The following is a 27,501-nucleotide window of genomic DNA, read 5'->3' as shown; positions in this document are numbered from 1 at the left end:
TCCGTTCGGCACTAGGATCTCCGGTGATTTGGATCACGACGAGTACGACTCCATCAACCCCGTTCTCTTGAACGCTTCCGCTTAGCGATCTACAAGGGTATGTAGATGCACTCTCCTTCCCCTCGTTGCTAGTCTCTCCATAGATAGATCTTGGTGACACGTAGGAAAATTTTGAATTTCTGCTACGTTCCCCAACATAGTCAACATCGGTGAACATCTTCATGTTGATCACATCTACCATACGACTCATGCTCAACCTTTCGGTCTCTTGTGTTCCGAGGCCATGTCTGTACATGCTAGGCTCGTCAAGTCAACCTAAGTGTTTTGCATGTGTTCCGAGGCCATGTCTGTACATGCTAGGCTCGTCAACACCCGTTGTATTCGAACGTAAGAATCTATCACACCCGATCATCACGTGATGCTTCGAAACGACGAACTTTCGCAACGGTGCACAGTTAGGGGGAACACTTTCTTGAAATTTTAATGAGGGATCATCTTATTTACTACCGTCGTTCTAAGCAAATAAGATGTATAAACATGATAAACATCACATGCAATCAAATAGTGACATGATATGGCCAATATCATATAGCTCCTTTTGATCTCCATCTTCGGGGCTCCATGATCATCATCGTCACCGGCATGACACCATGATCTCCATCATCATGATCTCCATCATCGTGTATTCATGAAGTTGTCTCGCCAACTATTACTTCTACTACTACAGCTAACAGTTAGCAATAAAGTAAAGTAATTACATGGCGTTGTTCAATGACACGCAGGTCATACAATAAATAAAGACAACTCCTAAGTGGGCTGGGCCCATGCGCCTAGGGTTGGGGGGAACCCTAAAAGGGGCACCCCCTTGGCTTGGGGGGCAAGCCCCCTCCCCTTGGCTGTCGCCCCCCTCTAGATCTCATCTAGAGGGGCCGCCCCCCTTCGCCCTATAAATAGAGGGGTGGAGAGAGGGCAGTAGCACCACATCCAAGGCGCAGCCCTCCCCCTCTCCAACACCCCCTCCTCCTCCGTTGAGCTTGGCGAAGCCCTGCTGGAGAACTGCAAGCTCCACCACCACGCCGTCGTGCTGCCAGAGTTCTTCCCCAACTTCTCCTTTCCCCTTGTTGGATCAAGAAGGACGAGATGTCCCCAGGCTGTACGTGTGTTGAACGCGGAGGCGCCATTGTTCGGCGCTTAGATCGGAATCAACCGCGATCTGAATCGCTGCGAGTACACTCCCTCATCCGCGTTCTTGTAACGCTTCCGTGTCGCGATCTTAAAGGGTATGAAGATACACTCCCCTCTCTCTCGTTGCTAGTCTCTCCATAGATTGATCTTGGTGATGCGTAGAAATTTTTTAATTTCTGCGACGATCCCCAATAGAAACGTCCCCACAATATAGTTTTGTAGTGCTACTACTTCTGTTTACTACAACTGTGAGCATCAAAGCTTCACAATAATCTCTGACTAGTCAAGTGTCAGTGGTACTTATCTAGTTGAGTTTATGACAATCTTGACAAGAGGTTTTGCCCCTCACCATATATTAAAGAGTTTCCCTTTTGGTTAGTTGCTCAGCAGTGCTTTTAAGGTTTGCCAAAAATATCTGTACTTTTAAGGTTTGCCCACTCTGGCCCACCCAAACATACATATATTCATCTCCATCTGCTCGCCGGACCAAACCTTAGCCACTTCACATTCCTCTCCCCTCCATTCTCTCCCCATCACCAGTCGAGCAGACTATGAGTCCCACCGGGAACAGGCAGCCCGCTGTGGGATGGAGAGGATAAGGGCCATCGAGACCCGTATCGCGGCGGAAATGGCGGTGGCGGAGGCGGCTGATGCGACAGTGCAGGCAGCCGCAGAGGAGGAAGCCATCCGCACTTGCATTGTGAAGACACGACAACGGAGGAACACACGTGCCCTCGCCCGAGAGCAGAATCGGGCGGTCTATGCCATGGTCGGGCTGCCACCGAAGGAGGACAGCTCCGCGACGAGTAGATCTGGCTTGATCCCTACCGCGTCTCGACCGGTACTTCCGCGAGAAGGATGGCAAGGATGCCAGGAAGGGCAAGGTTAGTCGTGGATGATCTCCACCATAGCCAAACATGCCAAATTTTGATAGTTTAATGGCATGTTAGTTAGTGGTGATGGAGTAGTCGGACGATGTGTATGCATCGACGTAGTTGCATGAGTACTAGGGGTTGGGGCGCCACCTGGTGGCACCTCTTGAGAGGAATCTGGGTGGTGCCAGATTGAAAGCGCCCATTCCACTTACTTTCACGACAAATTTCGGAAGAGCTTAAATGATGCTTAAATACAAGGAGATTAGGGCATATGAAACACAAAACACTGGAAGGCATGAGGTAGAACCAGAAAGACAGAGAGAGTTCGCACATACTCATTATCTAATGATGAATCAGTATATGTTGCAAGTTTCTGCAGTGGTAAGAAATCAGCATTCAACCAGGACAAAGAGAGCTCACACATACTCATTATCTAATGAATCAATATATGCTGAAGTTTCTGTAGTGGTAAGAATTCAACATTCAATTGTGACATGAAGTGCTACACCAAAACAATAAGAGCACAACGACGAAAAGTTTAAAGGGTATTCAAGCTGAATGCTCAAATTAAAATTACCATGAAATGTGAGGAAAATGCCACCCGGTTCTATGTGGATTCTGCGGCATGTCTTGCAAGTAACCATACCATTCAATAAGCTAGAAATTTTGTAGACATCAAGTGGAGTCAAAAAATGCTTTCAATGCTAACCATCGGAGGAAGACAATCTTCAGCATGTCTCCTAAGAACAGAGAAACCACCACGGGTACTTTTATCCTTGCTAGTGTCCTGCAGAAGGAATGTATGATGACTTTCTCGAGTTCTTGTGGTTTAGGACCCAAGCTTGTGAGCTCACCTTACTAATTAAGGGGGTTCAAATCAGAAAATTAATGAACGTACATGTAGACAGAAACATGGAACATTACTAACAAAGAAGACAGCTGCTACATGAAACAGAACTAAACAGGACCACCGGACCATCTCGTAGAACATCTGACACAGCTTGTGACAATAATCAGGTTAACTCAAATAATCAGGTGAACCTGCATAACGCAAAGGTACATGCATTCAAATATTAGTGAGAAAACAAATATGTAAGTGCTAAATATTAAAAGGCTTACATTGTCGATATCACATATTCTAATTCTTTTTGTCAAATGGTGACGTATCAAGAATCCCATACTCCAAATGTCCATCGTACTGATATTATATGTGAAGAAAAGTACACAGGAAAGGACAAGGCTTTGTTACAAGGTATCTACCATTATGTTTCAGAAGAGTGTCATGTTGTAGCCCTCATTTTGAAGCTTTGCCTCAATAGTCTCAGACAATAAAGAAGGGTATTATGACTATTATGAGTAAGTCCTCTAGAATATCAACCACTACTGTGGGAACTGATGTGCAGATAATGGAATAGAAAGCAGTACTCTAATCTATGAGCACAAGAGTTACATAATATGTAGTATGCCTAAATCAATTCATTAAGAACTTAATTAGACCAGCGTACATTACAAGAGGTCCAAAAAGGCCAAAAGGGAGTGCGGGATGATGCTTCTGTATATTCATACATTTGGATAGTCAAATTGTAGGTGACAAGTAACAAAGGTAACACAGATATACTTAGCTTACATCATATGAGAAACACACAGAGGAGGGAATACGCACAGCATTAACACAAAGAAATCATTCTAGTAGAAGTTATAGAGAATCATGTATGTCATAGACCGATGGTTCCAGTGCTTGTGCGCAAGAAGCGATCTATTAAAAAAACTGCCCCATAACAAATCTAAGGCCATCACTACTTGACAAACTTCTTAACCACATATACCAAAACTAACATCAGCCATTTGTATCATTGAAATATAATTTGCCCCTGAAAATAGAAAACAAGAGCATAAAAAACCAGACTGTCAAGATGAACACGGGAAGATGCCAAATAGTGGAGAAAATAGTTAGCTATGTCTCCAAAATGAAAGGTGACAGTAAAACCGACAAGTTCAATGTACATCAAAAACTTATATATTGGCATAATTCTGCAGTATTGTTTGTTTGATCTTCAATTGTCAAAAATGACTTGTGCCTCTATACTAATTGTAACGTTCAACAGATAGGAAGCTTATTATTGTATAAAGCCTTATCAGTATATAACTGGATTGCACACAGACAGAAATGCAATGCACATCATGTGATTCCACTCCTTCCTCTTAGTCCAGCCCCCTCTTTTCCATAACTCTCTCTCAAATACACATGTCCTCCCTTGAGGGGAAAACATAAATTAGTATGAAAACCATAGATATGGAAAGGAAAAGGAACAAAACATGTATGGAATTTTGAAGCCATGCCTTCGTAGACCTGCTTCTAACTATAGTGCTATGTGTACAATTATTTCTTATAAAGAACAAGCCCACAAAAACTACAATATCATTGAATGTATTGTATTTGGAGAACCATAAGAGCAGATCTAGAAGAAAGCCTTTTCGCACCGGTATTTGCAGACAATATGAGGAACAGACACAGCCGGATGTCGAGAATGGAGAGCTGGTACCAAAGAGCATACCTCACATGTCTGCCGACGCAGCAGGCGCCTGCTTGAGGTGGTCCAGGAGCCTGCCGCCACCAAGGCTGAGCTAATCGGCATTGGCAGGGATGACGTGGTCAAGCTGCAGTGAGCGTGCCACCTTTCAAGAATAATGCATTTTCTTAAGAATGGATCTAACAAAACATGCTACAGCCAAGTACGCTGGTGCATATGAGTTGCACCCGGATCAACAGCATGCTTATCATAAGGGATTTAAGGCCGTTTCTTCCTTGACAAAATTTCATTCTTTCCAACTAAATATACCATACTTTGAAGAATGTCAATGCATTATATATCCAGTTCATGCTTTCTTCAAAATTGTATGAGTTGAGGGTTCATAATATGTACTAGTGGGCAAGGGTGCTCCGCCGCGCCAGGAAGTTACCCAGATGTTTGCTTGGCTTTTTTTTGAAAGGGAAGGTTGTTTGATTGCCTATATATTATTTAATTTCTATAAAAAGTATTTAGTTGTCCATCACTTTAATGAGCTGGTTTATTTAACAAATGTGGCATATTCTTAGATAGAAAACATGGCACATTGATAGGTGAACAACACCACAATAGTTCATTTATAGAGATCAAAATATACGATATCCACTGTCATTATCGGAAACAAATGTTCACTGCCATTGTCTTAAAGAGAAGTTCTCAGATGAAACTAAATTATAATATTATATGCCTAATTTAGCAAGTTACCAGCATGTTAGGCAGCTTTTGAACTGAATGCTTGCTCACAAGAAGTACTACAGTTTGTAAAATTCAGCCATTTCTGCATTACTATACCCTTGAAAACAGAAACCGAAAAAATATTTGCAACATGAATGTGTACAATTAGTCTTAAACAAAGAACATACATAATCTTCACAAGGTCCAGAGTGGCAAACCATGTGTACAGTTCTCAAATAAGACGTCGCGATATCATCACCGACTTGTTGTTCCAGCCATACATTAGAAATTCCATCCATTAGCATTTGACAACATGACTCAACGATTACCTTACCTCATCAAATCATCGTGACACCTTGTATCCTGCATGGTCAAGTACACCTTCTGATGGCAATAACAAATTCTGGATAAGATTAAGGAAAAATTAGCATGCTGATCTTTTCTAGAAAATAAATAAAATATGATTCCTTGGTCTTCAAAGAAAATAGAAATCATTTTTCATAATTCCAATATGAAACGACTTTATTTGTAGAAGTAAGAAAGGCAAGCAACTCAGCCAAATGGATGCGGTATATACATGAATACATACGTAGCAAAAGGAAATCATATATGCATGGGACATGGGCACAACACAAAAAAATTCTTTATGCATATTTCACATACATAACTAAAGTTAATGATCATCTCATGCAAAAACAGTCACTAATTAATTAAAACAATTCATCCAACATTATACTTCTAGTCTGATACAACTTGTACCGAGGATTATTGTAAGAGAGCACTTCTAGAATTATGCAGATATAAATTGTTTGACATTTATGTCAACAAACTACAAACCACCATGCATGTTGTCTGGTCAAGTTTTAACGGGATGATTGTAAAACGATTTACCTTCAAACTATATTGACAGGAAAATAGATCGGACTCAGCTTAATCTTTGACCTCGTGTAATTAGCACTTGGTCATTTGCAAAAACAGTTCATCTGGTTATATTTAGTACCTACAGAAGCGAGCATAGAAATGTTTGTCCTCACAAACAAAGAATAAGAATGCATGTGTAAGACCAATACTATAACTGGTTATCAAGAAAACTAAACAATAGAAGAAACATAAAATAAAGGATGGAAGATTGGACCTACCTGAATAAGAATGCCACAGGATACATCAGGAATTCCTTCTTTATGGCTGGCGCCCATAGAATTTCCAGAGAATGCATATTGACCAAGCTCATGCAGTCCTCGATAGAGCAAAAATCCAGGGACAACCTTCGTAACTAATATCCAACCACCTGAGTAGAAAATACAAACCTTGTTATCTGTAGTCATAACATGTAAATTGAATAGTAGATTACTGCTAAGTTAGCAGCTTACAGTGAAAAGTTCTATCCTACAGAAAAGGGAAAAGAAATGCCACCTGTAAGCCAGAGCCAAATATATAGATGGCCAATCATTGCAGCAGCAGAATAAATGAAAATTTTCACTTTAAGAAGGAATCTTGACTCAAGATGTTAGAGGTTTAAGTCACTGATTGTGGCTATCTTAACAGATGAAACGAAAGATGCCACAAAAGGCAAAAAACCAATCTGTAAAAGTATGTAGATGAGGAAAAAAATATGCCATAGTATTTGACTCCATCAAAAGGATCAATTTGGTTAGTTTGCTGTGGTAGTCTTGAAGCAGAGAGTAATTTGTTGCTGAGGTGTTGACTGTGGCTCCATTAATTGTACATTTCAGGAGTCTGGCAGGGCTGCTGTTAAGGTATCTGGGACTGGGAGAGCTACTGTCAAGGTGTCACACAGAGTTGTTTCTACTGCTAGTGTCGGGTTTTTGCCTCATGTATAGTGGAGCCTCGACATGGAGCTCAAGCCATTATGGCTGACAAGATGTGTGCTATCACGGGTCAGTTGAGCTATTCTACCGAAGATTGTTAGTTTCAGTACAATATTTTTATTGGTTTCAGTTTGCCGAACTTAACAGCCTTTAGCTACTCCCACCTTCCTGAGTACAAGACCATATGCAGTATTTAATGCTATGCTAGTGTTTTGTCTCAGCAGGAGTCTAACCAGAAAGACATGTGCTTGATTGCTATCCCTGCTGGTATCAATCAGAAGAAAAGTGTAGATGCCTTTATGAAGAAGGTACTTCGTTTACTACTTCTTTCAGCAGTAATTTGTCCATACAATTATCATGAACTCTTGAATGCTCAGTTTCTTGTAGATAACTTTACAGCTATATTGTTCCACTACGATGGGAAGGTCAATGAGTGGAATGATCTACCATGGAGCAAAAGTGTGATACACATCACTGCTTCTAATTAGACAGAATGGCACGACCTCTTTTTACCCTTGCACTGAACTAAGAGTCAGACCTTGACTATCTATAATTTGTATTGATCTGGTATCATTTAACTTCGAGATGACATCTACTCCCTCCGTCCCATAATATAATAGTGTCAAAACGCTCTTATATTATGGGACGGGTGGAGTATCTTTTAGGTGGTTTGCTAAAAGGTTCCTCCATCCTGCTGTCGTCTCGATGTACAAGTATATATTTCTTTGGGACGAAGATCTTGAAGTAGATAATTTTAACCCAAGAGGGTATATGTGTTGCATGAACCCTGGTATTGTTCTTAAACCTGTCATTTCCTATCTGTCATTAAAAAATATGCCTTGTGCCAAGGTATCAGTCATGGAATGTGTTCAGAGTGCAATGCATTCCGCACTTAAATCCTGGTCCAGGCAGCTACAGCCTACAAGTATAACAATGCAGTTTTGCCATTGCAGAATCAATTGTTGTGTGTTGCTGCCTGGTATGTGCTAGGCAGCAAAGCTATATCTGTTTTGAGAATGATGCAACTAATTTGTGTATTACATTCGGAATGTCGACATTGGAGTGTCTTGATTCTAGTGTTCTCCCCCCTAGATAATTTGATCTGTTGATTCTCTGTACCAATTTGGCTAACATTGTAATATGGAGCAGGTATTTGAATATAGTGAAATCAGAAAGGCTGGAGATATCTCAACTTGGTCCCGACTCTTATCTAAAATTCATCATCCGGTAACTGTTCGTAAAAAATAGGGAATTTCCACAGGTAGATTTTATGTAATGCAACGCCCTGTTTGCTTGACTTGAATTTTACAGAATAATAAACTAAGAATATATATAATTTGACGGAAGAGTCAGTTGGGCTAATAAAGATTGTTCAAGAGAAAGGGCCACCTTGTTCTGGGTATGTTTTCTTTCTTAAACTCTTTCTTGTGGTATTACATCTGCTTTCCTTGTTAACTAAATGTGTTAGTTACTATTTGATCTGGTGTAGACTGTAGCACACTAGCATTGTCTTGCTGCTTAATGACCATAGTACGCTAGCAACAAGCCCGCATCAGGTATGCACTTGCGTGAAAATTAGTTGATTTCAGATTGGTCGAGGGCATGGCACCGGTTTTCTCAAAATCTGCTTGGCATCTCATCCAGGTAAGGTTTGTATTTGAGTTTAGGTTTGAACCAAGTTGTAGACCTTTTATGTTGATCAGTCCCATATTTAACTTGAATAGCTCATATTTAACCATGTACGGAAAAGCACACAATACGCTGCCATGAGGGTGGATCTAAATAAATAGAGCGGTGACACACACAAAAATCACGAAGGTCCCCAACCCTTCCTAACCTGGTGGGGTCGATTGATTTAACAACTGAAAACTGATGATGCGCCGTATGAAAAACAAACTACCCAGATGCTCATACCTCAGACGAAGGGAGGGCCCAGCCCAATGGACAGAGGCTGCGATGGGGTGGAGACGGCAGCAGGACGTCCCAGAGACCAAGGGAGGAGAGGGGACGGCGCCGGCGGTGCGACGCTGCATCGACCGCCGTGCACAAAGAGGGCAGAGCTCGGGGAAGAGATGTCGGCGACATGTGTGGGGAGTAGGCACGGGAGCACCACCTGGAGGCCTCTCTCTTTCTCCCTCCTCTCCTTCTTCTTCTTCTTCTTCTTCTTCTTCTTCTCATCTTCTCTCTCTCTCTCTCTCTCTCCTGCATATTGAATCAAGCGCGGCCGCCATCGCCCTCTGCCGGGGAAGCACGCCTCCGCGCGCGCGCACCTCAGATCTCGAGGTAGACGAGATGCGGGAGAGTGGGGTGGGGGTAACTAGCGCGGGAGGATGGAGGAGGAGGAGCATGGAGCCGGCTAGGGTTCGTGAGGGACGAGAGGATTGGGCGCACAGGGCATGGGAAGAGTCGGGCGCGTGGGAGGAGTCCTTTTCCCCCTCTCTCTCAGCTCTCTCTCACCCAATCGCTATCATCGTGCTTGATGACGTGTCTAGCGGGGAGGGATGGCCCTTAATACACATCTTTATTGTTTTGGATGTATGGATTTGAGATATGATAAGTGAGATGTGTGGATGTGGATTGCATTATTTGAGGCATGACCGATCAGTGTACGCGGGCGTTTGAGAGGCCGAATTTGCCGAACGTGACTGTAGATGTTTTTATGTTGTTAAATTTTTTTATGGGTACTTCTTTTAAAGGGCATCAGGCATCAGGCAAGCCGCTGGGCTGTTGATATGGGCCTTTAGTAGTTTCCTGGGCTAAACCACTAAAGGCCCATATTATTTTCTGGGGTCGTAAGAAGGCACGGCACCCCTGGTAGAGGATCCGGTTCCCAGATCGAGCTGCCACCTCCTGGAACGCCGCCGCCGGGGACGCTTGGAATCGACCGGCGACCACTACCCCCACAACAGGAGGCAATACCCTCTTCTCCTGACGGCAGGTAGCCCTCTCCAATCCCTGAAGCAGCAGCCTCTCCTCAACTTCTTGACCTGTTTTATTCAGATTTGATTTCTTCCATTAAGCTCCTGGATGCTGTCCTTGGCTGCTTGCTAGTGCTGGCTGCTGCTCTTTGAATGCCTGTAGATTGTACTAGTACTGTACTAGTGTAGTACTCCCTTTATTCCATAATGTAGTGCTTCCTCTATTCCCGTGTTTTAACTTTGACCGTAAATTTAACTAGCAAGACCGATTGCGGCGGGAGCAAAAATTATATCAGTGAATTCGTATTCGAAAGAAGTTTTCAATTATATAATTTTTTCTCCTGCCGTAGTTGGTCTCGTTGGTTAAATTTATAGTTAAAATTGGATCTCGGGAAGCGCAAGCGCACTATATTTTAGAATGGAGGGAGTACTGCTTTCTGCTTCATTTTAGGTGCTTCTTTTTGCTAGCTGAATGTCATCCTGCTCTTGAATGCTTGTGTTGCTGCTGTTGCTTGCTACTCATGTGTCATGTCATGCTGCTGTTGATCATGAATGATGAATGCTTGTTGTTTCCTGTTTCTACTGCTTGCTGTTAGGTTAGGTAAATATTGGGGTTCCGGCCAGACAGCCCACCACGCTTGTCGTGAGCTTGGTAAGCACGAAAGGCCGCATCTGAAAAAACAAGAGAAAGCTCGGAAGGTTCTCTCCTCTTCCCCCAAACCCCAGCCATGGCCGACCCCGCCGCCGTTCAAAACCGCGTGCCTGAGCCCTGGGCTGGCGCCGATGGAGAAATCGCCGAGGAGGAGTACGAGGAGGAGGAGGAGGAGGAGCTGGACGAGCGGGCGGCCGCGGCCCTCGAGCGGGAGAAGGTGCAGTCCGTGTTCCGGAGGCTCTCCTCGGACCTGGTGGGGATCCGCGTCCACGACGTCATCATCAGGGGCAACGCCAAGACGCGTGAGGAGCTCATCGAGGCGGAGGTTGCCGACCTCCTCCGCTCCACCACCACCGTGCAGGACCTGCTGAGCGCCGCGGCCGATGCCAGCGCGCGGCTCCGCGGGCTCGACGTGTTCGAGGCCGTCAACATCACGCTCGATGCCGGCCCGCCCGAGCTGCCGGGCACCACCAACGTCATCATTGAGGTCGTCGAGCCCGCCATCCCCATTAGCGGCAACGCCGGCGTCTTCTCCAAGCCCGAGGTGCGCTCTCCACTTGGTTCGATTTGTTGGTGATTGCACTGGATGATCAAGCTATGAGTTCAGTTATCGGTGTTCAACATGCAACTTTCACAACTATAGATTACCTTGTTTGTTTGATCTTGAGCACATTCTACCGATGTTTTCAAGTTTCAACTAGCTCAGAAAATAATACTAATGTTTCAACGTTTCTAACAGTTACTTTTTAAGTACGGAACAAAAAGCTGCATTTACTAAGGTTCAGTGTATGTTTCATTGTGCTCTAATCAAAATATAGTTTGGATGTATGTGTTTTGTTAAAAATAAGTGAACGCATTGTCATGAGTTTTGTTAAAATAATTGTTCTGTTGAGAAGTATACTTGGTAATTACCTTTACCCTATACTGAATACAAATACTTTAGTACAAATATAACTTTATAGGTCATGATGTTACCGAACCTATATTGTCGGCATCATAAGGGCAGGAAAAAAAACACTGTTGTTTTTACTGCATGGCAATCTGCACTACTATTTCAGAGGTTATCACATCTGATGCATGAGTGTGTATTCATTACGTTTGTAGGCAAAAGCATGGTCACTGGAAGGGGCTGTTAAGTGGAAGAATTTGGCTGGCTATGCAGACATCTGGGATGCTTCAGTTGCATATGGTTGGGACCAAACAACAGAGGTTGGCGTAGGAGTCTCGCTGCCAAGATTTAAATCAATACCAACACCCTTGATGGCTCGGGCTTCATTGTTGTCACAAGATTGGATGAAGTTCTCATCATACAAGGAGCGTCTACTTGGTCTTTCATTTGGTTTGCTTTCAACCAGGCACCACGATTTATCTTACAACCTTACATGGCGTACCTTGACTGATCCGTCACGCCTCGCGTCAGCGTCCATCAGAAGGCAGTTAGGGCATAACCTTCTATCTGCATTGAAATACACATACAAGATTGATCAAAGGGATTCACATATCAGGCCAACAAAAGGATATGCATTTCTCTCATCCTCTCAAGTTGGTGGTCTTTGGGATAACAAAGGATTGAATTTTTTTCGCCAGGTCTGTTTTCAGCCTTTTCTGTCCCCCTTTTCACGATTTCTTTAGCACCAATCTATTTATTATTTCTCTTTTCCTTTTTATGGTTCCTCACAATAATGGAGAAGTATACGTGTCACATCCATTCTCATTATTATTATCTTATTGCAATATGGTGCTTTTGACTTTGCTTCAGGAGTTTGATGTTCGTGGTGCCTTGCCTTTTGGATTCTGGAACGCTGCTCTCAATGTTGGTGTAGGAGCTGGTGTTGTTTTACCACTGGCAAGAGGATTTATGAATTCGTCTACACCTGTGACTGATAGATTTAACCTGGGAGGTCACTCTTCTCCAGTTTGCAGCCTGGGTGGAATATCATCCTTGCTCGGTTTCAGAACAAGAGGGGTTGGCCCGACAGAAGCACGGAGGCTTGTCCCCGGCGAGTCGGAAGATGGTTCTGCTGCTGTTCCAGGGAGGGATTACTTGGGTGGCGATCTTGCAGTTTCTGCCTTTGCGGACCTTTCCTTTGATCTGCCTCTGAAGGTGTTTAGAGATGCTGGAATACATGGTCATGCGTTTCTCACTGCTGGGAATCTTGTGAAACTGTCGGAGGGCCAGTACAAAAACTTCTCGCTTGATGAATTCCGTCGTTCGTTTAGGAGTAGTGCTGGAGTTGGCATTATTTTGCCGACTAAACTGTTCCGGGCCGAGGTATGTTTCGATAGTCCTCTTCGATTTCCTTTGCACCAGATTACAGATCATGTGGTGTGCCTGCCTGCCTCCTGACTAACGAACTTGTTTTACTGCATTTGTTTCAGGTGAACTACTGCTACATTCTGAAGCAATCTCAGCACGACAGTGGAAAGACGGGAATTCAGTTCAGCTTCTCCTCGCCCTCGTAGAGACCTGCCACGTATCTATCCTACACTCCACGTGGCATCCCTTTTGCCTCGCCGACCGCTTCGCTCCCCCTTTGTGTTCTTATCTTTCTCGACGAGTACTTGCTGGACAAGCGTATTTGTGTTTTCAGCCTTGTTTTGGGCACCGAAGGAGCCTGGAATATCTTACGTGCTGTTCGGCGTTTTTGCACATCTTCCGGAAGAGTTCAGTTCGCTTCCCTTGTTAACACTAGTGATTGTCGTGGACATGCCTGTGTATATAACTTAAATACCGATGCTGCGATGGTGGATAAGAGTAATAATTTATGTGGACGAAAAATCCGTGCTACTGTGATATCACTTTGTGAGCCTATTTGGGAGTGTTGTGATCTTTTCCTTTTTTGTGTGTGTGGCTTGGATCAAATACGGCCCGTTTGAAACGCAGAAAATACAGCCTACAATCGTCTCTTAGAGCTCTAGAGCTCTGACTATTGTCTACAAATCTGCATAATTCGTCGCTCTAGAGCTCTGTCCTCGGCTCCTTTGGTGTTGGTGGGGGCGGTTTTCCTTCGGGGCAACGGTCGTTTGCTCAATATATGGAGCGTCATTTAAGAAAATAAAGGGTGATGGAGAAAAGGGGGTCATTGGTGACAAAAGAATCGCACGTCGGAGCTTGGCGGCTGGGGCAATTGAACTTTACAAACATTTTGAATACGCAAACATTTTTAAACATTTTTTAAAACATGAATTTTTTTTAAACAATTTGAACATTTTTTGAGTTGTGCGAACATTTTTTTAATTTTTGACAATTGGAAACATTGTTTTGATTGCATGAACATATTTCAGAAAAGACGAACCTTTTTTTGAAAGCGCGAACATTTTTCACAAAGATGAACATTGTTTTGAAAGCGTGAACATTTTTCAAAAATACGATCATTTTCCAAATTGTGAACATTATCTTGAAAACCGTGAATTTGTTATGAAATTTAGGAACATTTTTTGAAAATGTGACATTTTTCAACTTTACAAACATTTTGAAAACAGAAACATTTTTTAAAACACGAACATTTTCTAGAATTTATGAACATTTTTTGAAAACTTGAACATTTTTAATAACCCCAAAAGTATATTCATATTTGGGAACAATTTTGAATTCTAAACATTTTATAAAACCTCTGCATTTTGACGCATAATGCGTCAAATAGGAAATACCGTCAGGAGAGGGATGTTAGGGGGTTCTAACACGGGCTCGGGCAGCATCGTGGCCGACTTGCGCATCGTCACGCTTTATGGGGAAGGGCCCAACCCAATAGGGATAGCACATCCACCACTTTAAGAATCATCAACAAAAAAATCCGCCAAAACTCTATCTAAGTGTCATGTCGGTGAAACCGGTGAACCACACGAGTTGGTTAGATGTGTGGGGCACAAAGCTCATATTACCCTGACCCCCTTTTCTTGATCCAGTCTTTTCTTTGCTCGGTAGTTAGTCACACGTCATGCGACGACGACGCGACAAGAGGGTGATGAAACTGACAAACAAGGCCCACTATCAGGGGCAGAGAGAGGGAGAGAATTCCTTATTTGGCCCTGTCTTAAAATTTGCTTCTCTTTTTGGCCCCCAAAAAATGTTTTTTTTTCTTTTTTGACACTTAAACTTCATTTTGTTCCCTATGCGATACTTCCATCAGATTTAGCTAGTAATGGCATTAAGTCTAACATAAAAAGACATTTTTACCTCTAGTGTAGTATGTGACCAGATTATTCACATGCAAACAAAGAGCTTTATTGTAGACTGTAGTGTATAAATTTGTGCAGATTAATTTTGCGGGTGATAGTTTAGACCTCGACATGTCAACGGGGTGATGTCCCTGAGCTGTGTCCGCGCATCAATTTGCTGCACAAGCTCACGCCTCCATCGAGTAAAATGTCTCCATCCAATCGTTCCAAAAAAAATGTCTCCTCACTGCCATGTATATACACGAATCAGTAGGATAGTTAGGAGAGTATTCCATGGAGATCGAATTGATCCGATCGATTAAGAGCTAGCTTTTCCTGGTTCGCGTACACATGTGAGGTGCCGACTCGACGTGCGTTCACTGTTCAGGCAAAATCAATCAAGCTGCTAGTTTGCATGCTTCTTGTGCTAGCGTTGTACGTGCTCGTGCGTGAGCAACTGAGTGCCGGGCTCTCGCGGATCGAGCTGTGCAATGCGATTGGTTGGGCATTGGTGCATATGAATATTATAACGTGGAATCTCCAACGCGCAACACTTTCATACATTCATATTCACGCTACTTCTCTTCCCTTTCTTGGTGACATGTACTACCATCAGGGATAAAATTGTCTTTGTATGTCATAGTTAACACCGTTGAATGGAAAAATGGATGAAAGTGTCACATAGGGAACAAAATGGAGTTTAAGTGTCAAAAAGGAAAGAAAGAAGTTTTTTGGGCAAAAAGAGAACCAAATTTTAAAAAAGGACCAAATAAGGAATTCTCTCGGAAAGAGGAGGGACACGGGTTGCCTGCCGTTAGAACTAATCAAGGGAGATCAACGGTTGAGGTTAAGTTGTGGCGTACTGCTTCGGTAGGCTAGAGGGCCGTGGGTCGGGCTGTTTTTACCAGCCAGGCTATAGGTCGACTAGGTTTAGTTTTTCTTTTTTCTTTTTTGTTTCATTTTTACTTTTCATTCTATCTAATCTAAATTTAATTAAAAAATCAAATTCAATCCAAGTCTTTCCATAGAAGTCCATCTAATACTTAGGGTTTAGATTCATGTTGTCTCCTCTAGGCGGCAAGTCAGGGATGCTCATCGTGTGTGCGCCATGGCAAGATCTGACGTTAAGCGCTTCAGATCAATTCGAGAGTTCAAAGGAGTTTGAGAACACTGATCCAGAACGGCGAGTCAGGGTTGGGCATTTGCACAAAGACTTCCCGGCTGTCACTGATGGCGATAGTGGTTGTTCGGTGGTCCAGAGACCTCGAGGTAATTTTTAATATGTTTAAGATGCTTTGTATTTCTGATAAACTTTTATAATAGTACAAATTCTTTGCATAAAAGAAAAAAAAACTGTTCATACATATGCAATGCGGGCTTGTTATTTGCCTCTATGGGCCTAATGTATAAGTCCTTGATTATAACCATGGCCCATTAGCAAAGCTATGTGCATCCTTTTGTCAAAGAGGAGACTATGTGCATCTCATCTTTTTGGATGAGCGACTCAAGGGGCTTTCAAAAACTATTACTGGTTATGTTCGTGTTGGTGAAAGAGTGACAACGTCGTTGCTCTAGTCCAATTACAGCTCTTTACCAATGTCTGGCGTATTTCTTCCAGCAGGGATTAATACCGCGAAGAAGGTTTTTTTCAAGAGATTTCATTGTAATTCTTAGTCATAGAAGTTACTTTGTATTTTTTTGAATCTTAGGTCAAAATCAACGTACCTATAATTGTTATGCGTATGAATAAAGTTATAGGTGTTTCTAGAAAAAAGCTATGTGCAACACAACGCTGAGCGCCATTGACAGCACGCTGTCAGTACTAACACCCTCCCCGTTTCATAATGTAGTGAGTATATATTTTTTCTTTGAAAAATACAAATCTTGACCAAGTTTTACAAAAAATGTATTTATATCTACAATATCAAATATATAAAATATGAAACTACATCTTATGATATATATAACAATATATATTTGGCATTCTAGATGCAAATTGTTTTAGTTCACAAACTTGGTCAAAGTTCGTATGGATTGACTCTTAAAAATATATATATATGCACCACATTATGGAAAGAAAGGAGTAGTGCTGCCTAGTTAAACCAGATGAGTTTCCCTTAAAAATGTTAAAAAGTAGATTAGTGCCCGTGCATATGCATGTGAGGTTAATCTGCTCGAAGCCACAAACAAGCAGGTGTGAAATAGCAAAAATATAGTATTTTGATATAAAATGGCCAAGAACCTACAGAAAACGTACCGACCTACTCCTGCATGACAAAAACACGGCAGCCGTGTAACTCAAGCAGGGGCGGAGCCAGGATTTGAACATAAAGGGGGCGAAGGAGACATATGATAGATTACTCTAAATAGGTACAACGTTTTTTAAAGGAAGTAGAATAAAAACAAAGATGACATGAAGAGTGTCTAAGGCTCATGATCTCTTTGTTATTGCAGCTAAAATCAACGATAAAAAAGGACAATAGTTAATAATCTTACACCCTTGATAGATATATGATTTTCGTCTTTTATGTAAGTAAATTGTATAGTTTATCAGTAAAGATGTAAATAAAATAATCAATCTGAATTCTTAAGAGTAGAGCTTGTATATAACTGTACCTTGATTAGGTCAAGATGAGTAGACATAATTAACGAACAACGATCGGATACCCAGATGCAGCGGTGGGCGGCAGCAGTGCATTGCTTTAAGAGCACCAGAAAAATCCAGTCAGTACATATGAAGTCCAGCGCGGCAACCATCGTCCATGAAGGGCCACGGAGATTAAAAAGAGATTGATGCATTAGACTACCTTTTAGGCTTCAGATCGTGTATATGTCATACCTTCAGGTTTTAGGCTTCAGATTTCAGGCGGTAGTTTCCCTCCCTGGTGAGTGGCGGCAGGCGAGACGGCGGCGGCCCTGGAGTAGAAATAGGAATCATCTCTGTTCTGTGACCCTCGGCAGATGGCCTTTTTTTTAGAAACCCTCGGCAGATGGCCTAGGGCCTCGTAGATACAAAATACTTAATGTGGCCTAAAATACGTACATGACCACATGCCCAAATATGTCTTTGGTTTTTACTGGGCCGTGTAAATCTGTTGGGCTTAATTCCTAATTAATGCTAATTATATGCAGGCTGCCAATTTGTTACGCATAGTAGTTGCTGTACATCCTGTAGGGGGGGCGAAGCGATGGGGGGTGTCTGACCCCTGCTCGCACCCTCCTGTCTCCGCCCCTGAACTCAAGCCATATCCGGATGTTTAGGCAGGTCATAGTGAAGATAACATAAGTACTAGTAATGCATTTGAGACTCGCAAATATACTTACGTGACCGACAATTAAAAAAGAGAGATGATTATAATAACATACTGTAACATAATAAATGTTATGCTACTAGAAGTATGTGTCATGCATGGCAATAAATAAGACTACCTATGAGACTAGTCACAATGGGTAGTAACATAAAGTAGTAATATGGGCAGTGGGGAGTAACATATGTGTGGTAACAAGCAACACTTCATTTATTAGGCTATAGACTCATCTTGCCTTGATATGTGTGATGTTACTCATACTATTAGGCTACCCGTAATGGTAGTATCATATGTAGTATCATGCATGCCAACTAAGCAATTTTGATGAGATGACATAGAATTAAATGAAGAAAGAGATGCTTGAGTATTATATCATGATATCGTATCATATTAAATGATGTGTTACTTTGTGTCATGCATGGCAATAAATATAATACTATATGATACCAACATATGATACTTTACATTACGGATGTAGTATCATACACTAGTACCATATGCATGATACTAGTATATGATACTCCCCATTACAACCAGCCTTAGTAACTACTCCCTCCGTTCCTAAATAATTGTCTTTTTAGACATTTTAAATGACTATTATATACGGATGTATGTAGACATATTTTAGAATGTAGATTCACTCATTTTGCTCCGTATGTAGTCACTTGTTGAAATGCCTAGAAAGACAAGTATTTAGGAATGGAGGGAGTAGCTATGTTACCACATGTATTTTTTCATTTATTGTTTGCCACGTCATCTATTTTATCTAAATATATGTAATATTACTATCCATGTTACTCTCACTGTCGGTGATCTCATACTAATCTATGATACTATACACTATAAATATAATATTATACATTATTATCATATGTATAATACTAATACGATGCATGATACTTTCCATTATGACCAGCCTTACCAAGAACGCGGTTGCACCCCGCAGCCACGGCAGCAGCTGCACCACACGGGCCTGCCCGCAAACACGCACGCATTCCAAGGCTCGGTCAGACCCCGCGACCGCAACCCGACGGAGGAGGAGAAACCCGGTTGGGGGGCGGGGCATCCGTGAACCCGAAGGAAACCACCACGCGCGCACGGCACGGCATGGCATGGCATGGGGAACGGAGCACCAACACGCGCGCCGGTCACGGGCGGAGACGGGGGCCGGCACGGTCTCCTGGGCGCGCACATTCCCCACACCCACCACCTCATTTTTGTTTTCACGTCTAAAAAAAAACTCATTTTTCTACTCCTCGATCCCGAGCAGCACCGGTGGAGTGGAGTGCTCTGCTCATTGATGGTTCCTGCATGGGTTCCGGTGATCGACCCCCGGGCGGTCTCCGGATAACGATTCCAGCTAGCGCGGCCGGGCCGGCGCCGGCTCCACGTCCGCAGTGGCGAACTAACCCACTCCGCCTACCTCTACCTGCGACCATGCACGCACGCTGCCGTCCGGCTGGCCGGCCGGCTGGCCAAGTTCCTCGCTGCAACCACGAGAGGCCACGCTGGTGGGGAGAGCCGAACGTACGTACCGTCACCATCAACAGCTCTACGCACGTACGTACGTATCCTGGAGCCACAATACGGCCAGCGATACGACCACGACGCCGAGCGATCGACTGACACATTATTGAGGCCGCAGACACGTACAGACGTACAGTAGTGCATCTGAGGGGACAAGCTGGAGATGGGCGGCAGCGGCAGCACATGGGGGGCACATGCCCGCCGTCCCTCCGTCCTCGGCCACGGCGCTCCCGGGTAGGGACAGGACAGGATAGGGGAGAACGAACGAGACGAGCGCATACCCCACCCCACACACACTCGCCGCGATCGATGCAGGACACACATACACACTGCCGCAGCCCGCAGGCGTGCATGCATGCACTTGCCATCTTGACACCGGGAGATCATATCAATCGAGAGACACACTGGTTTTGCAATGCTTTGCTTGAACTAGCTGGGCAACCGGGGGTGGTGGGCGATGACGGGTGGGCCCGGCCCGCGCTCGTGTCGCGCTGCTGGGCCGCACCGGCGCATCGATCGCAGGTTGAGCCGCTCTAAACAAACAAAGGGTATTGAATATTTCTAAAAAAAAGGGTGTTGAATAACATACTCTACAAGTAGATTTATACTACTCCAAGCAGCCCAGACCGTGCCCATGCTTTGACTAATCAGGAAATGCTACCTGAGTTTGCACCATTTGCACAACGCACCTTGAGCTTTTTTCTCTCCAGTACGGACCAACTGAGCATACTTAACTACTAATCCAACAATGGAGTTTGACCAGTCCACGGCAAAAAAGAGAGAGAGGGAGAGAACCACGAGCTGGTTCACGTGCGAGCGATTACGAACAAGAGGACACGACCAAGAGGGAGACATTTTTTTGTTACCGTGGCCCCTACAGTAGCATGCAGAATTCAAATGCAGTAAAAAAAAAGTTACACAAGACTCGAAAGTTCACACGCAGCAGCAGCAGCTAGCGGTTGGATATTTCGATCTGGTTCGGTAAAAAGCAGGGCGGGGGCGCACGGACACGTGGGGCGTGCGCGCAGGGTCTGACACTGCCGGGCCCACCACCGTCTGAACTTTCGGCTCGGGGATCCACCGTGCACGCGTGTACCGTTGTAAAATTTGTGTGCGCCGATCTAGTACCCGCCCTGTCCGACTCTGCGTCACAGGTCCCTCCCTGTTTTTTTTTTTCTAACAAACACTGTATAAACGCAGACACGGTCCTACACACGATCATGCACCCATTTATATTAACACATTCATACATTCATGCACACTTTATCTTAAGAGCACCTCCAAGAATCCACACATCATCGTGAGATTAATGAAGTCACCACGCACGTCTTCGTAGTCGACATGTGTGTCTCCTCCCACCGAATGAACATCGCGGGAAAGACTGAAATAAATCTAGCAAAATTCGAGCAGGAATATCTAGTCAAGGACTTGAACTCTCGTGGGCTATGTTTCCATCATCACAAAGAACCTAGCCATCTGAGATAGGCTTTCGCACAGGTCTCTCAATGTTGCTGCTATGACGTTCAATTATTTCTGTTATGGCTTTCTTTCCCCTCACACATGTGCGACAGCTATGGCACGGTCTTTCTATCCTCGATCTTCGCTAACGAGTTCGTGGATTCGCCTCCTTTCTTTTAGCCGTTGAGGCTATACATGGCAGGGAGAGGCTTTTCGGTGTGTTTCTATGGCCAGTAGATAGGTTCAAGATTTAGTCCTTATATAGACGACGTTCAATCGGATGACGACGCTTCATCTTAAGATCGGTCTTCGAGGTTTCAACCCTTGTCGAGTTCGACGTAGCTTCGGTGCAGAGTCATACCGGCTCATTGGGGCGGAGAGGTCGAGACTTGGTGTCAGGCTCTTTACTGATTCAAGGGTTGACAAGTGATGAATGTGACTCTGGACGCTGGTTCTTAGAGGACGCCTGAACAGAGACTTTCTGACTATCATCAATAAGGGCAGGCCCGGTCCGATACGTGATATGCGATAATGGCACATTGATAGCTCCTTTTCTTTTAATCGAAGATTGTTTGGTGATCTAGGAAGCTTGTCGTATTTTTTATCTTGTTCAAGATGATTCATATTTTCGATGAACTTTATAATGTAAATAGGTTTGTATTCCTTATAAGAAAAAGTTGTTCCATTATATTTTAGAATGGTGTGGTTAGGTATCAGTCGACGGAGATTTAACTAAGTCCGAATCGAGTGACATAACATACAAGAGAAAAATAAACAAAAAAACTGAAAATAATTTTTGTACGGATCTCAACATAAATCTCATGGATATAGCATCTACTGGGACCTAAAAAATTCCCAGGCGACGGAGACTTAACAAGACTGTTTTTAGAAGCCCCGCGGCATTTTTGCTTGAAGACATTCATAGCCATAATAGACCTGGAAAAAAGCAAAAATGCATGGGCATAGCCATAGCCCACAGGAGGCGTCATCATAACGGCAACTGTCCCGGGTGATTAGGAGCTTTAATCCCGGGGCCAAAGCACCTGAAAACGGCAAGCACTTGCCCTAATCACCCGTCATTAGAAAAGATACAGTATCCGGCGCCCAGACATCTGGAGCCGCTCCCAGCCTCCAATCCGACCCCGGCGCGGCGCCTTTCCGCCTCCGGAGAGCGACGCCGCCGGGATCGCACCACCACCACCACCACCACCCCGTCCCCAAAAGCAACCAGCCTCGTCCTCCTCCGTCTCTCCACTGATCGAATTCGTTTTGGCTGCTGACATGATTACCAACCGTACGTAATCGCCACCAGCGGTCTAATCTGATCTAATCTCATCTCCAAGGAGGGGAATAATCGTGGCTACCGGCATCACCTTTTCTTTTCAATCGCCCGGTTTTTCTGTTCTGGGCGATGATAATAATCCCGACGTCGCATTCGCATCCGTTTCACCCGATCTCCGGACGCGGACGGCGTGGGCACCCGTCGTTTTTTTTACGCGTCGCGAGAAAAGCATGTCCCCGCCGTTCCATCCCGTCGCCGTCCCCGCCCGGCAATGCGTTGCTACAATTGCGGAAAGCAACGGCATAGACCGAACTAGCATTGTAGATTCAGCAGGACAAAGGAGAAGGAGAAAGTGAAAAATCAAGAGGAAAAAACACAGCTTCAGTGCCGAGCAAGAAGGGACCATGATCCACGGCCGGCGCTGACACCTCGCCCTACCGCCGCTGCAGCACGGGCACGGCAGCGAGCGAGCGGTCCAACCCTCACCCTGACACGACACACGCCCACAGCACCGAGACCTGACGGACCTGTTCATTATCTTCATTCATCCAGTGAAGTGAAATTATACATACGTAAACACCAACACAACTAGCTAGCTATGCATCCGTATCTTGTTGCACTGTCTTGCAACACAGCGAGCAGAGCACTAGTGTATGTCATACATTGTGGTAGTATTCCTCTGTACTTTTTGGCTAAACATCGCACCTAATGTGCTACTATTACATGAGAACTACTACTACTACTAGTGGCTATTATATTGGCGGTGGCCTTGCCAGGAGCTTGGTGGCACATCAATGGGGGGTTGGTGGCGGTGGTAGTATTGGTTGTTGTTGGTGGTGGTACTAGTAGTAGTAGCAGCAGGAGTAATCGACTAACAGTAACTAATGCATATGGTAATGGTAATAATAGGAGGGGCCCTAAGTATCTGACACTGTTTTTGAAGCCTTGGGGTTGCTAGTAGTGGTAGTATTTTTTGTCCTTCGCCTCTTGTGGTCTGAATCAGCTGGTGCGGTGCTATCAGCTTGAGGAGAGGTGAAGGGAAAGAAGGTAAAAAAGGGGGGGCTGCTGAAACTAAAACTATGCTGCAACTTCTTCACTCTTTTTTTCCTATGTTGCACTATTCCTTTTTCTTTGCTGCTAGTATTCCTGCACGACATAGAGAAGGATCCAAGGTTAAGACACCATCATTCCGGTAAGTGAAAAAGGCATTGCATGATTTTACTGGGGAGCGAGGTGTTGATGGGCTGGTAAAAAGAGAGATGGGGGTGCTTACTATGATTAGGCAGTAGTATCACTCACTTCCATTCAGCGCTACTTTACATCCCGACCGCGCCGTGATCGGAGGACAGCCTGCATCCATCCATGATACCTTCAGCACACCAATCATGCAAATTTGCAATAGTGGATGGAACTATGCATGGGACATTGATAGAGATGGTGTCAAGCACCAGCACCTGGACATGGGGAAGAAGTAAGGTTTTGGTGAGGGTATGTCCAATGCTGGAGGTAGGAGATGGTGGTTAATGCCGCCGCCGTTCCTGGCACCATTGCCGTTGATGCCGCCGTTGTAGGCCGCGTTGCAACCGGTCGAGGCTGCGGCGGCGGCGATCTCCGACTCGGTGGGCGCGAAAGGATCACGGGCGAAGGCCCCCGACTTGGTCGGCGACGCGAACGGGCTGTCCGGCAGGTTATGCTCCGCGCTGCAGATTAGCACAACATAAGGGGCTAAAAGATCAGTTTGGTGAAATGCTTACTTCCCTGCACTGCTGGACGAAAGCTAAGTGTGATGAAAGGAACAAATGGTGATGATGATGGTGATTTATTTAGCGTTAAATTCCACCTTTGGTCGCTGTCAGTGTTAGGGCTGGTGGTGGAATCGCCTGAGGTTTCATCCTTATCAGCTCCGTTGACCGCATTCTTGTGAGGGAAAAGGAAGCCGCAGCCATTGCCTTGCTCCCCTGTTGACACAAGATCAGCACGGCAAATGTGAGCAACACTGGATCTGTTGTGGCCAGGTAATAATAATAAGCTCTTCTCTGTTGGCCACACACAAGTAATACCGGAATCGGGCGGCGAATCAAGGGTCGGCGTGGCGGCAGAAGTGTGGGTGGGGCTGAACGGCTTCCCAATGGGGGTCGGCGCGGCGGCGGCGGCGGCGGAGCGGGTCTTGAGGTCCAGCAGCTGCAGCCCCATGAGGCGCCGGCTCTGGAGCTCGATCGCCTGCTGCAGCTCCACCGCCTGCTGCTGCTCCTCCAGCTTCCTCCTCAGCAGCATCTCGTTGGCGCTGTTGGAGTGCTGCAGCATCCTCGCACCTGGAGCCCGATCCAACACAAGAATCTCAGCTCAGCACACGCTCACTCATCATGCATATGAACATGAACAATCAACAAACATGGAAGTTGCAACAATGACGAACCAACAATCTGGTGCAGATCGAAGGGGTCTCTGGCGTCCAGCCCGGTGGGAGACCCGCAGCCGGAGAAGTCCACCCTCTCGCCCTGCTGCTTCCTGCAGAGCAACAGCGGGAATAAATGGTCATGGGGATGTTGCTGTTGGTTACTGCGGCCGGAAGCAAGCGGCAAAGGTCGCCGTGGGCTTGCCTGAACTTGTCGGGGACCTTGCCCTTCTCCTTGTAGGGCTTGACGAGCACGCGCGCGTCGCAGATGAAGTGCGGGTTGCCCTTGGCCAGGATCAGCTTCACCGTCTCCGGGTAGACGAAGGTGACGAACCCGAACATGCGCTTCTGCTGGTAGGGGATGCGCACGTCGTGGACTGGGCCGTAGATGCTGCGGTTCAGGGGAAGAGCACGGTTAATTCCGGCGAGACCTCCAGCCGGAGCTAGAGCTGTGGGTGCGAGCGAGCGAGCACGGTGAAGTACCTGAAGTAGTTGGAGACGTCCTCCTCGCGGAAGGTGCTGTCCGCCGGGAAGGTGAGGTAAATCTGCCGGGACCCCGGGTTCATCATGCTCGCGAAGTCGCCGCGGTCGAGGCGGGGGCGGTTCATGAACTTGTGCGCCTCGTCGCCGCCCAGCATCAGCGCCGCTGCGGCCGCCGCGGCCGCCGCCCTGCGAATCGGAGAGCAATCAGTGAGCCGCCCGCTGGTAGAAACGAGAGCGAGGAGCTCGTCGGTGGCGAGGGTGGTGGGTATTTAGTACCTTTGGCCGTCGTTTTGCTGCTGCTGCTGCTGCAGGAGCAAGCTGAGGCACTTGCTCGCCGCGGAGGGGGAGCCAGGGAGGGAGCCGGTGGGGGAGTAGGCGAAGCCGGCGGCGGCGGCCAGGCGCTGGGACTTGGAGCGGAGGAGGAAGTCCTGGCACTGCTGCTCCACGGAGGCCTGGTCCATCTTGGCGCCGGCGAGGTCGTCGGGGAGGCCGCCGTGCACGAACCGGCAGGCGCTCCCGTTTTTGCAGTACCCGCGCGCGTAGTAGAGGCAGGGCTTCCAGCCGAGGCCGTCGCCGCCCCCGAAGCAGAGCTCGCTCACCGACGCGCTCCTGCGGTGCCCGGGCCCGCCGTTGGCCCACGCGGCGCCGTACGGGAAGAGCCCGCCGTCGCCGCCGCCGCTGGGGCTGCGGCACTCGCCGTTGTCGAAGAGCGGGAGCTGCTGACGCCCTCCCCCGCCGCCCATGCCTCCCTCGCTGAGGAACGCGAGCTGGTCCTGCAGGTGGAGCTCGTCGAGGATCAGCGAGTCCCCGCCGAAGAAGGGCGACTGCGGGCCCCCGCCCCCGCCGTTGGCCGGGCTCATCAGCTGCTCCTCCCCGACGCCCGCCATCTCCTCCGCGGCGCTGCCATTGCTGACGCTGTTGCTCCTGGAGAACACCGGCGGCGGGGCCCAGGACGAGGGCGAGGAGACCGAGAGCGGCGAGGGCGCCGTGCCCCCGCCGCAGCCGCCACGCCCCGAGTTCTGGCGCGAGAGCATGAAGGGCGAGGAGTGGCCGGCGGAGGTGGGCGTGGCGGGGCCCGAGGCCGAGGCCGGGAGCAGGCCGAGGTCCTTGCGCGCCTTGGCCATGACGGCGAGCAGCAGCGCCTCCGGGCCGAAGGCGAGGCGTATCATCTCCTTCTCGCCGTGGTCCTGGATGAGCAGCAGCCCCATGATCTTGGCCGCGTGGTCCGGGTCCAGCCCCTGGATCCGCGCGAACACCACCTTCGTCGCCTCGTACGCGTCCATGCCGCCGATCGACCAAGCTCGCTCGCTCAACTCAACCAAACCCAGCACACAACCTCACACCCCTTCTTCCTCCTCCCGCCCTCCTCCCGTCCTCGCACAGCACAACAACTAGCTAGAGAGCGAGCTGGAGCCGGAGACCAGCGACTCCATGAATCCCCGGAGCTCGGTGGTGGCAAGGGTTAGCTAGCGAGCTATGCTACTTGCAGCGGCAGCACCTTCCCTTCCCTTCCGTCCCCCTCGCGCTGTATCCCAATCTCCCTATGTATAAGCTGGCCGCCGTCCCTTTTCCCGGGAGGAGAGGCGAGGACGAGGGTGCCGCCGGCGATTGGCAAAACCTCACGAGGGGGTTTCCGCAAAACGCGTCTGTCCTGCGGTGTTTTTATCTGCTGCGGCGATGTTTTTTCTTTCCCCGCTCGTCTCAGGAGGGAGGGAGGGAGGCGGGATAGATAGATAGATCTGGATCTCCGTGGCCCCCATTTATAAAAACTCGATCCACCGCCTCTGTCGCCGCCTTTTCTTTTCTCTGCATTCCTCCTGTGCTCTCTGGGGGCAGCGGGCGGATAGGAATGCCAAATTACCAATAGTGGCACCGTCATCCAGTCAATCAATCAGGCGGTAAAAAGCGGTGCTACTGCGCTGTGATTTTGAGTTTTTACTGTTGTTACCGCTGCGTGCGCGGGCGGCCGGGGTGGATCTGTGCGTGCGTGATTGACTGGAACGGCCGCGATCTGGGGTGCTGACCGGACCGGGGCCCAGCGGCCCACGCGGCGGCGCCCACTCCGGTCGCCGTCCCGCCCCGCTTTGTCCTTTGCCGCGTCGCCGCTGCTCCCTGCCGCTGCCGCTGCGGCGGCCTTTCGCGATAAGAATGGCGCCCGGCCCGGCCCGCCATTTTTATACTCCTTTCCT

At 46.6% G+C, this 27,501-nt stretch overlaps 3 protein-coding genes and 1 pseudogene across 14 annotated transcripts; 2 read left to right on the top strand and 2 right to left on the bottom strand.

Annotated features, from left to right (window-relative positions):
• Positions 1–901: 901 nt before the first annotated feature.
• LOC147983781 (uncharacterized) lies at positions 902–9,593 on the bottom strand. 10 transcript variants are annotated; one of them, XM_087543106.1, is made up of 5 exons: positions 9,046–9,592; positions 6,442–6,590; positions 5,637–5,705; positions 4,616–4,718; positions 902–3,101 (listed from the first exon to the last, which is right to left on the bottom strand). In XM_087543106.1, exons 2-5 carry the CDS (start codon positions 6,531–6,533, stop codon positions 3,084–3,086), a joined length of 282 nt encoding a protein of 93 aa, XP_087399232.1. In that variant the 5' UTR covers positions 6,534–6,590; positions 9,046–9,592; the 3' UTR covers positions 902–3,083. The 10 variants fall into 10 exon arrangements, 4 of the variants coding, with proteins under 4 accessions (XP_087399232.1, XP_087399230.1, XP_087399229.1 ...); XM_087543104.1 differs by having other exon boundaries at positions 903–3,101; positions 4,616–4,736; positions 9,046–9,593; XR_015615747.1 differs by having other exon boundaries at positions 1,091–3,101; positions 5,491–5,705.
• LOC125530612 (uncharacterized) lies at positions 6,602–9,039 on the top strand (annotated as a pseudogene).
• A 322-nt stretch (positions 9,594–9,915) lies between the features above and the next one.
• On the top strand, positions 9,916–13,495 carry LOC125540970 (uncharacterized). 2 transcript variants are annotated; one of them, XM_087543101.1, is made up of 5 exons: positions 9,916–10,069; positions 10,646–11,245; positions 11,806–12,288; positions 12,461–12,973; positions 13,081–13,495. In XM_087543101.1, exons 2-5 carry the CDS (start codon positions 10,778–10,780, stop codon positions 13,162–13,164), a joined length of 1,548 nt encoding a protein of 515 aa, XP_087399227.1. In that variant the 5' UTR covers positions 9,916–10,069; positions 10,646–10,777; the 3' UTR covers positions 13,165–13,495. The 2 variants fall into 2 exon arrangements, with proteins under 2 accessions (XP_087399227.1, XP_087399228.1); XM_087543102.1 differs by having other exon boundaries at positions 9,939–10,069; positions 10,651–11,245.
• A 9,458-nt stretch (positions 13,496–22,953) lies between these two features.
• LOC125530614 (zinc finger CCCH domain-containing protein 53) lies at positions 22,954–27,023 on the bottom strand. 2 transcript variants are annotated; one of them, XM_087543099.1, is made up of 9 exons: positions 25,589–27,023; positions 25,313–25,498; positions 25,035–25,220; positions 24,851–24,942; positions 24,486–24,746; positions 24,275–24,392; positions 23,889–24,134; positions 23,708–23,784; positions 22,954–23,580 (listed from the first exon to the last, which is right to left on the bottom strand). In XM_087543099.1, exons 1-8 carry the CDS (start codon positions 26,593–26,595, stop codon positions 23,751–23,753), a joined length of 2,130 nt encoding a protein of 709 aa, XP_087399225.1. In that variant the 5' UTR covers positions 26,596–27,023; the 3' UTR covers positions 22,954–23,580; positions 23,708–23,750. The 2 variants fall into 2 exon arrangements, with proteins under 2 accessions (XP_087399225.1, XP_087399226.1); XM_087543100.1 differs by having other exon boundaries at positions 24,495–24,746; positions 25,589–27,022.
• Positions 27,024–27,501: the final 478 nt, after the last annotated feature.

This window comes from Triticum urartu, chromosome 2A (genome assembly GCF_056163025.1).
Source record: "Triticum urartu cultivar PI428250 chromosome 2A, HENAU_Tu73, whole genome shotgun sequence".
NCBI lineage: Eukaryota > Viridiplantae > Streptophyta > Magnoliopsida > Poales > Poaceae > Triticum > Triticum urartu.
Note: the sequence above shows the minus strand (reverse complement) of the source record. Positions and strands in the feature narration are given on the sequence as shown.